Genomic DNA, 15,168 nt, shown 5'->3' with positions numbered 1-15,168 from the left:
AAGTACTTGCTCATAGGAGGTCTTCTGATTGTCTGGAGTTTTTTCTCATTTATTTTAGGGTTTTAACCTTACAATATAAAGTACCTTGTGGTGCCTGTTGTTGCATTGCACAGAATCGACTAGTTGTTGTATATGTGCCTTTTCAAACATGTGTTGCCAACAGAGAAGTTGCCGAGTGCCCTCTTGTAGACAAATGATCTAACGTCATAACCCAAAACATAGTTGAAGGGTGTTTTTTACTTCTAAAATTTTTACTTTTCGGTGCTACAAATGCCTTTAGTGACAAGAAATAGCAAACGTCATATAATAAATAATCTATAGATTGTAACATTTTTGCACAACCCATTTATATGTAAAATTATGCCACTACTGGTGAAAGTCTACTTGCGAATTAGCAAATTTAACCAGTAAAATATTATGACAAATAAAAAAATCTTTTTTAAAAAAGCAAAATAGCAGAACACAAAAAATGGCTGCAATGAAGCTCTAAATGCCCTACAACACAACATTAGTCTCCTTCTCCTGGCCTACATGTTTGTCATTTGGATTCTCTTTTGCGCTCTGGTTTCATTGACCCAGTCCTGTGCTGAGGCAGACAGTGAAATTGCTGTGGTGCCTTTATGGGACAATGGAGGTGATTACAAAAGAGGCTGATGGAAGCAGAAGTGCTGTATTTATGGTTCCAGTGAAAGTGCTGAGTTCCCTGGCTGACTGGTAGAGCGAACCCTTCAACCCAGCGGCCCGAGAGCTCTGGTTTACTTAGATAATGATGCAATGATCTTGAGAGGAAAGCAAACTGGCAGGAACAGTAAGCTGCTTTATAGAAATCCCACTAGCTCACAGGTGGGAGAGGGATGAAAATAACATGAAGTGAATGTATACTAGTTACGAGGAATGCATCAAAAATACTAAAATATGCACCCTGGTACTTGTTAAAATGAAGATTGCGTAACTGTGGCTGTGTATGTATCACATTAACTCTCACTTCAAAAACTGTGATATGAGATAATTGTGTTAGGTAAATTGTAAAACATAATGTTGAGAACTGCACACTTTGGTCCCCTTTTTCCAGAAAAAGGTGACACTAGTTTTATTTCAAAGCATCAAAGCTAAAAAGATGAGCAAGCCTTCTTTGGAACTTAGCATTACAATAGAAGCTGAAGAAAAGAGTTAGCTTGGCTCTCTCAGATGTTCAAAAATGCTTCTGAAGGCACTTGTAAAGATTTGTTTAAAAACGTGTATTTTCACCCAAAACCACTAATGTACTAATGGTCAGTATTTGTAGTCAGCTAGCAATCTGTCAGTGACTGAGACTTATTTTTATAAGTGTGTGAATGGCCTTTGATCGACTTTTTGCACTGCTGACTTCAACCTGCCAGAAAACCCGTATTTATGCAATCTTGTTTGTGTCTCTGTTTCAAGTTTTAGCTGGGCATGTTGTAACTGACTCAGAGCACTATAGTGCAGGTTACCCGATACCGAATGTGAGCACAGATACTTGTGAAGGCATGATGACATCACACCTGGAAAGACTATTTTACTGTCTGCTGTAACTCACCCAAAGAAAGCAAAAGACTGACAGTGTGATACTATGAACTTTGCCTGCAATAACAGAGCCACATTTAACACTTATGTGACATTTTATTACTACAAAGAAAAGCACTTGAAAGCTTACACAGACTTCAGCTGTTTTGCATGCGCCAGGCTCCATTTAAAACACAAATAACTTCTAGACAAGCATTGATTGAAAATGTCTGGAGAAAAAGGCGGATATAAGTGTGTGTCAGTGTTGCATGAAAAAAATATTATAAGCAAAGTGGTTATTTGCCCCAGCCTCTTTGTGAAAGTTTTTCTTCCTCCACCGTCAGAAAGCAATCTTGTATAAGATACAGTCTGTACACGTGTGTGCTTCTGTCTGGAACAGTGCTCTGAGGAAAGGCTGTCGCTGCCTGGAGATTGACTGCTGGGATGGGCCAGACACGGAGCCCGTAGTTTACCATGGCCACACCCTCACCAGCAAGATACTTTTTAAGGATGTCATCACCACTGTGGGGCAGCACGCCTTTGAGGTAACAGCATGTAGTTTGTTACATGATTACTGCTTCTGGCGTAGCAGCCAGCTCACTCACTCTTGCCTCTGCGGGCGCCAAGAGACCCTACCGAGCAGCATTTGCTCTCATTAATAACCTCTCTTGCCTTCAAACTGCCTTTGATTTAGCATTTCAGGCCATTCTCTGTGATGTACGACCATACAGAGAGAACAGTCAAGTTGCTGGTAATAGGGTCTAAACGTTCTTTTTTTCTTTCTGGTTTGGATTTTTATTGACAGGTGTCTGCTTATCCAGTGATTCTGTCTTTGGAAAACCATTGCTCCCGGGAGCAGCAGGAGGTCATGGCCGAGTATCTTATCTCTATCCTGGGGGAAAACCTGCTGATAGCTCCCTTGGATCACCCAACTGCGGGAGACCTCCCAAGTCCAAATGTAAGACTCAGAAGATGTGAGAATTAGGCTGTGTGAGTAGCAAAAAAAAGAAAGAAAGGAGATGAATCTGTGTTTAATAGTAGAACAGCTGTTGCAAGCGGAAGAATGATGGTGTTTGCACCTGTAAATCCTCATTGTATGCCAGAGCAAAACAAAACAAGAACAAAGTGAGACCTTTTCATCGTCACAAAGGGCCTCATTAGTCTCCCTTCCTAGGCTTCCCAGGCTCCCTGTCCTCCGCAATCATGCGGGGTAAATGGACATCTGCATTTGCAAGCCTCTTTAATCTCAGAGAGTCACAAATCTAACGTAACGTAGTAGACCCTGATAAGTGTCCATCACTTTGAGACTGTTGAGGCACTCGAGGCGACTTCTCCTTTGAAAGCATCTGTCACAGCTCAATATGAAGTGACCAGTATGAAAGACAATGAGACTGCAGTATACTGACTATGACGAGGAGGATAAAGGCTTTGTGGATGAATGTGTGCAGTCTCATGAGAATCTCTTTGGTACTTCTGATTTCTGCTGCAAAAATGAGCTGTGCTCTATCCTTGGAGCACATATTCTCCATATCATTTTTATCTTTATGACTTTGGAAGTAGCAGGCTTACGTAGGAGCCTCAGCTCTAACGGTTTCATCTTGACTATTAACCCCTGCAGCAGGGACAGTTTTCATGTTTTAAAATTATGCAGCTTCACACATGCTCAAGTTACTATCTAATTATAAAAGTGGAACCAATCTGTAGTTTTCAGGATTCCCTCATTACTCCTACTAGTTACATCAAAGGGTTTTAAAGCTGTTTACACAACTTTTTCTAAGCTGTGGAAAAGATGGAAAAGCCAGTTGTCTTGGCTCAGTTTTCAATTATCCAGAGTTATTGTGGGATTAGAAATAAGCTACAGTTAATTAACATGTTATTACACCACTTTATTCTATTTTTACTGTCAGTGTGAGGTGAAACCCCCCTCAAGAACCAATTATTCTTTCCTAAAGTGCATCAACATAAGCAAAGCCTCAATTTTAGCTCTGCAGACTATATAATTTTGTGTACAAGTGATGGAAATTTCAAGAAGTGAAGGGGCCAAGTGAAATTATGAAGCTTGTAATTTTTAGACCATATGGTCTCTTACAAGTTGTTAATGCTGGCATATCTGTAATTAGTTTGAATAATTTGCCTGTGCATACAGCATTCATTGACACTCACTTAACGTGGAGCTTCCTCCAGACCATGTTTCTTCTTCTTTTTTTCTTTTTTTTTGGCTTTTAGCATATTGCTGCTCATTGGAAAAGAGAGCCCTTTAAAGTACTAACAGATATGGAGTCGGTGAAATGCAGGAGCAGATGTTCGATTCGGTGATTTGATACACCTGCTGCTTCTCTTGCTTTTCTTCTTATCTGCTCTAACTGTGTGTATGTACTGTATGCCCCGCTGTGGATGTGACTCTTTGAAGAACAGCGTCTTTGTGGCAGACCATAGCGGTGGGAGTGGGGTGGTTTGTGCAACGACAACAAAAAAAAACAAAAAAAACGAAAAAAATTTGGTGTTTGTGCCCAAAGTTTGAAGATGCAGAAACAGTTTGGCTGATGCAAATATGTGGCGTGTTTTAAAAGTGCTGTGTGGATGTTAGTTCGCATTCATTCATGTGTGACTTGATCCTGTGGAGGATTGCCAGGACCTGAAGTATAAGATCCTCATCAAGAATAAAAAGCTCAAGCGTCAGATTGAGACAGAGGATGCTGCAGAGGGAGAGGAGAGTGCAAATGAGGGTGAGGAGGAGGAGGATGAGGAGGAAGAGGATCATCAAACAAAAGCAAAGTTCTGGTCTCCCAGAAAGGCAGGGTCAAAGAAGAAAGTAAGTCAGGGTGTTTTTGTTTTTATTTTATTTTTTCCAGTCAGCTTAAAAAAGAAATCATCTACAAAAAATAATGTTTGAAATGTAAAGGTAAAGGCATTTTGCATGAGGGCAAAAAGGCATAGCTTTCAACCTGGAACTGTTACTGGAATTTCAATGGTGTTTTTTGTTTGTCTCTTCTGTCCTTAATGCATTGAGTAGAAGAAGAAGGTGGTGGTAGCTGAGGCTTTGTCTGACCTTGTTATATACACAAGGTCTGTCAAGTTCATCAGTTTTAGTCACTCCAGGGACAATCAAAACTGTTATGAGAACACATCTATGGAAGAGAAGAAGGCTTGCAAGCTACTCAAAGCTTCAGGTAGAGTCATTTATTGATTTGAAATCATTAAACAGGAGAAGTAGGATTTATAGATTAAAGTAATAAAGGATGCGTATTTGTAATTGTGAATGTTACAAAATATTATTCGGGTGATCCCAGCAGATTTCTCTTGATTTATCATCCCACTTTTGCAAAGTGCTCAGTGTGCATAATTACATTTCTCATCCAGGAGTCTTCGGATGGAAAATGCAATTACAGTATACTGGCTATAAATTCCCAGAACAGCAAAGGCATATTGAACATGACATATACGTTAGAAGGAAGTAATTTTAAGGAATAAAGCATGAGAACAAAAACCCAGAAATGTGACTCGTACTTTCATTGCTGGGGAAGTGAAAAGAGCCCTCAGAGGTTCAAATCAGCGGATAATCAGTTAAAGTGTCAGCACGCCGCTAAGCCGCAGCATACTGGAGAAACAAAGTGATAAAGAGAAATGAAATCTGTTTCCTGCTGAGGAGGAATGACACTTTTCCACACATACAGCTACATTATGAGCTGGTTGACTTGGGTGTCAGCAACCATGAGCAGTCTCTGCAAATCTAGCTCAAAAGCGTGGTGGTTTTGACAATCTCTGCAGGAAAATCAAACAGCTACTGTGTTAAAGATAATGTATAGACTGAAGCTGTGTGCCATGCTTTTCAGTCCTCAGAAGGAGGAAAATTATACATGGATCAAAATGTAATTTCTTGAGACATTATCTTCCCTTTTTTTACATTAAACAGTATAGCGATTCACTTTCTGCAATGTTTTACAATTGCAATTCTTTATATTTGAATAAAAACAACACATTAAGGTTGACAAAACCAAAAGCTTGAGCTGTAGTGTAATGAATTTTAATCATTCCAATGAGAAATAGTGGGATATGTCTATAATCTGCTGAGGACAAATCAAATCCCTACAGATAATGTGTCATGTGGTTCCATTAAACAAATCAACAGCTGTCAAGTCTTAATCGGCATTCTGATTAATGTGACCATTGTCATTGATGCATTGTTTGTCTCGTCTCTCTTTCAGGTTCGGATTTTGTTGAACACAACCAGAAGTTCCTCAGTAGGATTTATCCAACGGGCTTGAGGATGTCTTCCTCAAACTATAAACCTGTGGAATTTTGGAATGTCGGTTCTCAGCTCGGTGAGTTGGAAGACTCACATGGAATACTCAGATACTCGCTCATTATGTACACAAAAGATATTTTAGTCAGACAGCTCCCATTTGAAATGGCTGATTCGTTACAGCAGCAAAGCAGAGTCAGAGTTTGACGTCTGAACTCACGAATGCGTTACAGTAGAGATACTGGGCAGTGATGAGCTAACATCCCCTGTAGCCTATAGGTGGATGCTACAGGCCAGAGGTTGCAGATGGGAGATCTTGCATAAAGATTTCTTTTTTTTTCATCTTAAATAGGGGCAACTGGTTTGTTATGTGGAATTACTAAAGTGATTGTATATACTCTACACATGCACATTCCTATTTGTTTAGAGATTCTGAGATTCATTTCGTTTAGAAAAATTTTCCAAGTGCATGCAGTGTTATCTATTATGCAGTTAAGAAGGCTGCCAGAATTATGGAAATATTTAGAAAGCAGTTAATTAATTAGACCAATCCAATTACAGAAATGAATAGGGCATAAATAATAGATGGTTCCCAAACAGTTTAATTTCAGAATAATTAAAGACACCAAGGCTATGTTCACACTGCAAGCGAAAGCGCATCAAATCCGACTTTTTTGACCCTATGCGACCCATATCTGATCATGGTATGACAGTGTGAACAGAACAAATCCGATATTTTCAAATCCGACCTGGGTCACTTTCGTATGTGGTACTGAATCCGATACATATCTGATGTTTTAGAAAGCGACTGCTGTTTGAATGGTCATGTCGCATTAAATCCGTCTTTTACGTCACTGACACAAGACAGACACCAATTATCAGTGCCAGAGAAGCGCCTGATAAGACATCGCCAACGTTTCCTGGCCATCCAGTGTAGATGTTAGTGAAACTGTTGGGAAGACAACGTTGGAGAAACGTGAACATTTTATTTGTACTGTATAATCTGCAGATTCTGACAGAAATCTGCAACTATCCTTTGAAGCACCGCTCCTCTAAAACAGCAATAAGGATGATTATTAGGCCATATGTCAATAACAAAATAACTTTATAACTTAAAGCAAAATCGGGAAACGTAAAGTCCAAAACAAGTCTTTACATTAAGGGCCATCAGTCAAACAATACTGTGTGGTCTGGGTCTAAACAGAGCGCGTTGTGTGTGACGTCTTCTTTTGCGCATGCGGGCCGCTTTGAGCGTTCACACTAGAGCGCGTTTGCTGTCACATTTTATTTGTAGTGTGAACGAGCAGACAAAAAAAATCGGATTTGATCCAAAAATCGTAATTGAGCATTAAGACCTGCAGTGTGAACGTAGCCTAATTCAGCAACTAAGTATTTATTGATATCTTAATGGGCAATAAAAAAAGATCACATATAATAAGAGGAGTTAATGACTCTTAATGAAATAACCACTGCTTTGCTCTCACTTATGTTTCTTTGAGCGAAACCCTAAAAGTATCAATTTTGATGTGTGAAACTATTTTTTTCCCCCACTGTGTCAACAGGAAAGAAAATACCTTTGACACAAACAAACAAACTGCTTTTTTACTTCGGTCCACTATGAACTCTTGAGATGAAGAAAACTGCAGCCCAGAAGACCGACTGTCAAACTTTAAAGGGAACAACCTGGCCCAGTGTCCTGTCGATTACCTGTGAAAAGAACATTTCATTCCAATCTACAGCCTGACTGCTTCATCTGTGTTTTCCCCCAGAGCAAGTTCTCTCCCGGCCGTTATCACATCTTTTTCAAATCGATTTGCACCCCACTAAATGCCCCCTTTCTTTAAATTACAGCTGGCTTTCGGTCAGAGCTTTTTTTTTCCCCCTCCATATGACATACCTGTCCTCCCCGAGTAACTATGCATTAGTGCATGATTCATCCTTGAGGTAATCTCCGTAAACAGGTTCTTGGCAAAGGACGATATTTGCAACACTCTAAGCATTCTGGTTTTCGTTTGCAGTCTTTTTGCAGTCCAAACAGCATTGACCAATCACATTGGAGAAAGCTTTGGTTCCATGCAGGTTGTGAGTGCAAAATGGGGATTGCATTTGTCAAATTGCAATTTTGACGCCAACGGTTTTTGTCTGGTGACGAGTTCTTTAAAATGTAAATGCATTTGTAAGCAATGATTGGGGAACTTTGGCCCGGATATTAGAGAACTATGCCCAAATGCCCCGAGACATTGTCCCCAGAGCTAAGTTGTTGGATTGCAAATCATGCATTTCCAGATTTTGTTATGGTCGGTTTCCATTAGTTTCTTAGGCATTCTTAGAGTTGTTTTTGCCACTGCCTTCTGCATTCCTTTGTCTCTGTCATCATTAGTGTCTTGTTGCTTGGTGGGGTTTGTTTTTTTTTAGCGTTCTTTCTGTTTCATATTTACATTGTTTTTTCTAATGACCTTGTTTTGGTTTTAATTCCTGTTCATTGGTTATTACCTTCCCTATCCTCAAACACAGGGATTCACCTGTGTTTGATTGTGTCCATCTGTGTCTCGTTCCAACATGGGTCTCATTCCTAATACGCCCTCTGTGTAAATATAGGCTTGTCTTTCCCTTTGTACTTGTTCCTTCTTCCTCATCTCTGTCCCCAGTGCGTGCCTGTTTGAAATTTCGTCACCTTTTGGACCCGGTTTTATCAGCTCTTTCGATAAAGCTCGCTCTTTGCATTTCCTTTGAACATGTGCATCTGCATTCAGGCCTTAAGCTCTGTTTAAAAATGTAACAGATTGCCTATGAGGTTAAAGTCACAAGCCTTATCTGTCTGACACTGTCTTTGCCAGTGTTCCTGTCACTCTGTCTTAACACATACTCTTCATACATCTTCATCAGTCAGCCAGTCAGTCACTGACTCTGACATGTAGCCTCGCTGATCGCTGAGCCGTGCAGATGGTGATCAAAGCTGCAGGAGTCTGCGGAACAAAGCAGTAGCCTAGAAGGATCAATTGCTGTTAGATGAGCAGAAGATCCACAGGGCTTCGGCAACACACGGGGAGAGCACAGAAAGAGAAGCTGAAGGCTGCAGAGCAACATGGGGGTTCACACCGAATTGTTTCTTTGCATTATTTATATACGTTATTCAACCCTCATCAATGATTTCTGTCCAGCCAGAGAGAGACTTAATCTGGCGCTCTATTCTGATGCCCGAAATCTGTAGTCACTGATGATGTGTGCAGTGCACATGCCAAAACATAACTGTGCACAGCAGAACAGCCCACTGTGCATTCAGTCATTGCACAGTTGGTAATTGTGAATGACTCCCTGATGCAATGAAAGCCATTGTTGCAGAAACATTTCAAGTCATTGTATAATTTAACTCTCTCCTGCAGAATGAAAATGAGCTTTAGAAAACAGAAGGTTTGCAGGGATCATCTCAAGCTGGTTGTTTTATCTAACAAGCTTTAGGCATTTGCAATTTTTGCTCCACTGTGTTGTGTCTCCTTGTTTCATTGTTCAGAGACTGTCCTGTGGTGTTTTGCAGTGGCACTCAATTTCCAGTCTCCGGGCTTGCCTATGGACCTTAATGATGGACTTTTCCAGGACAACGGGGGTTGTGGCTACGTCCTAAAGCCGGCGGTTCTCATGTCCACCCAGATGCGCTTCGATCCCAACAGCAGCCACCACAAGCGTAAATCAACATACCTGCTGCTCAAGGTACACCTATGGAGCACTAGACCCTGAATAATCCACTCATGGTGCATTTATGGATTAAGGTGTAACGTTACCGGACTGTCTGTGGGTATGTGTGCCTCACGTGCATGTATAAGTGTGGATATCCCTCACAATGTAGGGCACTGTGAAGCAGAGCTCATCTTATTCCTTGCACTTCTTGCCTGCAGTTAAATACTTTCCTGCCGGATGCTCTGAACCAACAATGATGTAAAACTCCCCAAGAGTGTCTGTTTAATTAGATTATCTCCTTTAGAAAATTAGGAAAAGAGAGACAGGAGTGATCTAATGCAATTAGACCTGGGGTCCAATTAATAAATCATCTCTCCTTCATTATTTTAAGCAACTTGGGGGACAGTAATAGCAGCACTTGTAATGTACAAAGCCACACAGCAAAAGTGAAAGAAGCTGCCGAAAAAGCACAGTCACATATCTTTTTCTGAGCTCATAAGGAGAACTGTCACGATTTGATCTTATGAGAAGAGATTTGAGAGATATTGAGGTTTTGTACTGCTGAAACAGCATGGGGAACAGTGCGGGATCACATGAAGTAAAGGCAGAGGAGGGAACATCATTATGTTGATATCAGTTTCATGATCGATCATAAGGCGTATAAAAATAAAAACATTCTTTAAAGCTTATATCAACTAAACTAAAAGCGCAAACAACAATGAAACAATCTAGTCACATAGGCTTGAGATGTCCATTCATCCCTATTAAACCTTTGTAGCACTGAACAAAAAGCCCCCTTTATCTGCAGAAACACTAGACTAGCACTAGTATACAATACTATCGGTCCATCCTCTTCCGCTTATCCAATTCAGGGTCGCAAAGGGACTGAAGCTTATCTCGGCTGCCTTAGGGCAAGAGGTAGGGCCCACACCCCGGACTGCTTGCCAGTCTGTTGAAGGGCTAACATAGAGCGACAAACAATCATTCACACTCACATTCACACTTATGTGCAATTTAAAATCACCAATTAACCTAACACTACTAACTGTATGTGTTTGGAGTTTGGGACTGGACTTACGCAGAGACGGGAAGAACATGCAAACTGCAAACTCAACACACAAAAGCCCGTCCAGATGCCGGATTCAGACTCAGGACATTGTTGCTGTGAGGCAACAGTGCTAGCTACCATGCCACCGTGCTGCCAAGAAGTATTTTATATTAGTATACTTATTGGCAAATTCTTTCAATACCTGATTTTAAATGTGCAAAATGCCTGACGACCATAAGCCTGCAACTATTGAAGTTTTGTTCAGCTTCAGCTGTGCAAATAATTTTTTTAGCGAAAGGAGTCACCACAGTAAACATTACCTACTGTAACCCTAAAGTGGCATGTTAGCGCTAGCATTTGACACATGCTAAAGTTAGCATGTAGAATGTATCAGTACACTTTCACACCATAACCAGCATGGCTTTATATGCACAGTGTTGCTTTTCTTTCTTTTCTTTTTTATTTGTTGCTAAAACAACAACCACGGATATTATGGATTGGTGTGAATATTAGACCCACGTAGAAGTGATTGGTTGTCAAAGGTGATTGGAATTCAGATCCAACTTTTAGGAAGGATTTAATATTTGACACCTTGCATCATATTTTTGAGTATAATTTTCTGCATCCAGGGACTCCATTTATGCATGGTATAGAGGAAGTTTTCAGCCTTGGCTGAGTTATGCAGTCTTTAACTTATTATTATTTTATGTTTCTGAATAGAATATCTGTTAAACTCCTGTCACATCGCTTTTGTAAATCTTTGAAAATCTGTGTAAATCTTACATCTGACAAAGAAAATGCTTCTTGGTCAGACAGTGTTTTACAAGGACATGCTCAAGTTAAACAAATGCATGTCAGACATTGTCTTCTAATAGAATATGCACAACAACACACATCACGATGCATAAATATGAATGTTGCGTGCTTGTGTTTTAGTGTGCCCAGGGCCCCGCCTCTATTTATTCACATCATCGCTCTGTATTATTCGATAACTTCGGGGAAAATCCCGCAATCTCAACACAGCCCTCAACTCAGTGAATCAGACTCATGAGTAGCAGACGGTGTTGTAACTTAGGTAGGAGTGTTTGGGTTTTCAATCTTCAATCTCAGCATTAAATTATTCATCTGTTCAGGAAAACAATATTTCCCCTTGAGCTTTTGCAAGAGTTTTTAGCATAAAACTGTCAAGTACGTGCAAAAGGTTTATTTAATGATGACTCCAACCTGCTAGCTATGAACTCACAAGTAGGGACCATTGTGACTGTGAAGTATCAGAACCTTTGTGGTTTTGTAGCGTGACTACAGAAGAGGAAAGGGACTGTAATTCTAGGCTGGACACTGTAAGGCTACATCAGTGCCAAGCAGGGCATGTCGTGATAAGTACATGCAGGTTTGTCTTTGATCAGGGCCAGTGAGGGAAAGCTCAGTGTGAGACGACTGCAGATAAGCCTGCCTTTCTCCAGACTAGTGTAATTACAAACCCTCCCTCCTCTTCTCTACTGTTTTCTTCTTACTGATTTTTGATTCTTACTGATTCTTACTGTTTCTGAGATTCTCACTAATCATTTACTTAAATTTACTGTATACCTCTGTGTGTGTTTGTCCACAGGTGATCAGTGGGTCCAACCTACCCCTACCCAGGAGTGGAAAAGCTCTGGACCCCTTTGTGAGAGTGGAGATTCATGGGATTGCATCAGACTCCTGCAGAAAAAACACACATACTGTCAAAAACAATTGTAGGTGGCACATCACAAACTGCGCATATCACAACGTACCAAGACACAGCAATCTGTTCTCCATTATGTTAGATCTAGCTTCACTTTGATCAGTTCAAGTTGTGTTTTGTCAGAATTAACTCTAGATCATTGACACTCAGCTTTCAAGAAAGTAGGAAGGACGGATTTCATGTGTGTATTTGTACATGGGAGTGAGATGAGACAAGGAGGGAGAGAAGGAGGAAACAGAGTACCAGACGTAGCACTAGAGTGAATACATCTGGTACTCTGTTATGATGTGCATATGATCATTAATCATATAGTCATCTAATAAAACAGGTAAGGTGAATACAAATGTCATTTTGGATTGAGAAACTTGATCAAATTGTTTAAAAGAATTCAGCAAACCATTTAAAATCCAGTCAACACTGGTCATGTGCTGTCATCTGTGAGTCTGTTGATTGCTGGTCAGTTATCCCAACAGCTTTTAAATTCACTGTTAGATCAAGTGTTTGTGTTTTTTGTGGTCGCTCACCTTAGTGAACTACAGAGCACTGCAGTGAAAATGGTTGAAAGTCCAGTCAACACTTTTTTGCAACATTAGCTTGCTAACTGCAACAGAAACTTGAAATGTTGCTTGGCATTTGACATTGAGGTCTTTGCAGGCGACAGCCACTTTATGTTTAGCTTGCACGCATCGCACTGGGCACAGGTAAAGTTAAAATGATGGCAGGATTGTCAGGAATGGAAGGCTGTTTTGGAGGGACTACTGCTTGGTAAACCATCTAAAAGGTAGTTTCTCCCTGCTTCACAGTGAGGCATAGTTGGGCAGAATTGATAAATAGTATTAAATATTATAGAAACATGCTCAGAAAATGGAACATGTGCAAAATTGGAAATATACTATTTATACGGCAAGAAGAGTGTACATTTCTAATGAACTTAAAAGTCAGTATTTGGTATAAACTCCTGAATTTTTCAGGACAGCCTGAACTCTCTTAGGCAACGTTTCTTGTCATTTCTCTAAGTAGTCTTCAAGAATAGTTCTAAAGGCTTCTTGAGGGACATTCAACGCTCTTCTTTGGATGCTGGCTGCCTTTTATTCTGTTCTGTCAAGATGATCCCATACTCATACTCTAGAGAGGTCATTGCGTGTTCTGCTACTCAGGTACGCTTTTATTGTATTGGCAGCATGTTTGGGATTGTTGAAATGCTAAACAATAAGGCTATTTTCAATCAGATTCTTTCCAGATGATCAAAATTTCAAAATCTTTGAGAACTATTGCTCAAGACTACTTTAACAAAAAGACAAGAAAGTATGGCTCTTTGGAACAAAATGTAGAGAAATAGGGGGTGTTTCGACAATATTGCGCAGTACTGTATTTGTTAATTTACCACTTGGTTGATCAGCAGCTTGGCAGAGTGGTAAGAGCGGTTTGTACCTGCAAAAATACTGGCACGGTAGCATTGTTATTCTTATTGTGACATCTGCATTTGTTTCAAAGCAGCAAGTGAAAGCGATTAACTCAGGTTGAACAATAAGCTGAATTAACGGTAACTTTACTTTTTGCACAGGTTGTCAGCGTGTATTAGCGTCAGAGCACTCAAGATGAGCTCAGGCGGTGTGTAATTTCAAAAGCCGGTGACAACTTTAATACCACCTCCTGAAACAAGTATTTTAACGCGTAGCTACACTTTTGACAATAATTTCATGATAAAGTAAAAGTCAAGTTTGTAATATTTTGAGCTCGCCTGAAGACAGCTGGAACAAGCTGAGAACCCAACAGTGTCATATTATCACCCCATAAAACAGAGCTTGTTTACTTGTTATTTATCTGCCACTGTACATTAGAATTCATTTGAAGTTGTGTTTCTGGCCTCCAGGTGAATATAAATCGCATACTCTGCCTTTGAAATCTGCTTTTGGGCTCCACTAACTTATGACAAAAATATATTTACAGGCTCCAAAATGCTTTCCTATGTTCATTAGCTAACCACTTTTCTTTGTCTGTCCTAAGTTTTAGCAGACTTCAGTGGATATGTAGAGCCGTTTTATTCAAATGATGTAAGACTGGTTAAAGTCAAAGCCCAAAACCATAAATTATATACCGAAAACAATGATCTTTGTAGGCAGGTGATAAATTTCTCTGTGTTCATCATTACAGTTGACGTCTTTCACATAGAGGTAGCGGTGTGATCCAGTGTTTGATCCAAAAATGTTAATTAGCACCTCAAAGAAACATTAACCGACTGTAATGAAGTTGTTAATTCTGTTCTAGCTCTGAGTCCTCGCTGGGATACTGACATGTCCTTCACGATTCGCTTGCCTGAACTGTGCCTCGTTCGCTTCTGTGTCAGAGATCAGACCGGCATTCTCAGCAGTGAGTTTGTAGGCCAGTACACCCTGCCCTTCAAGAGTCTGAAGAAAGGTGAGCCAGCAAGTGCTGGAAGGTAGAGGGTTGTAGGGCAGTCAGATGAAGGGCTAAATTACATCAGGTGACAATGTGGGGCATCATTGTATTTCCCCTAAACTCCCAGTGTCAGCATTACTGAAGGTTTATCTGTGCTTCGGTTGAGTTTTTATGGAAATGATCCTGTATGACCATACGTACTGTTCTTTTCAAACCTCCAGGCTACAGGTGGGTGCCTCTCCAATCCAAAGACGGCTTCAGCCTGGATCCAGCCTCCCTATTCGTCTATATCTCGCATTCCTAAAAAACACATCTCCGTATCAGACTCTCTCACATGGCGACACAGGCACACACGCACACCTTGCCAGCAGATACAGAAGCGTGGCTGATGTGGGAGCAGCAGCGGCAGCAACAATGAAAATATATAAATAAATCAAAAAGAACCATTTCCTCAGATATAAATACCACTTTTATTGTCAGAAAATAGAAGTGCATTTATTTTTCCCCACTGCCTGCAACTGAGTGCTGCAGAAGAAAAGACCAGAAGGCTCC

The 15,168-nt window shown here is 40.4% G+C and overlaps 1 protein-coding gene across 2 annotated transcripts in view; it reads left to right on the top strand.

Annotated features, from left to right (window-relative positions):
• Window positions 1–15,093, top strand: part of LOC102194708 (1-phosphatidylinositol 4,5-bisphosphate phosphodiesterase zeta-1-like) — a 20,563-nt gene extending 5,470 nt beyond the window's left edge. Inside the window, exons 4-12 of one of the 2 annotated variants that reach the window (XM_013909535.1) lie at window positions 1,925–2,069; window positions 2,330–2,482; window positions 4,148–4,336; window positions 4,538–4,694; window positions 5,730–5,846; window positions 9,303–9,475; window positions 12,100–12,226; window positions 14,485–14,634; window positions 14,838–15,093. In XM_013909535.1, coding sequence (XP_013764989.1) covers window positions 1,925–2,069; window positions 2,330–2,482; window positions 4,148–4,336; window positions 4,538–4,694; window positions 5,730–5,846; window positions 9,303–9,475; window positions 12,100–12,226; window positions 14,485–14,634; window positions 14,838–14,920 — 1,294 coding nt within the window. In that variant the 3' untranslated portion in view covers window positions 14,921–15,093. The remainder of the gene's footprint in view (window positions 1–1,924; window positions 2,070–2,329; window positions 2,483–4,147; window positions 4,337–4,537; window positions 4,695–5,729; window positions 5,847–9,302; window positions 9,476–12,099; window positions 12,227–14,484; window positions 14,635–14,837) is intronic. The other variant, XM_005728056.2, reaches the window with a different exon arrangement.
• Window positions 15,094–15,168: the final 75 nt, after the last annotated feature.

This window comes from Pundamilia nyererei, unplaced genomic scaffold (assembly GCF_000239375.1).
Source record: "Pundamilia nyererei isolate P.nyererei 1_Seehausen unplaced genomic scaffold, PunNye1.0 scaffold00027, whole genome shotgun sequence".
In the NCBI taxonomy this organism is placed as follows: domain Eukaryota; kingdom Metazoa; phylum Chordata; class Actinopteri; order Cichliformes; family Cichlidae; genus Pundamilia; species Pundamilia nyererei.
The sequence above is the reverse complement of the archived record's forward strand: the minus strand, read 5'-3'. Positions and strand labels throughout refer to the sequence as shown.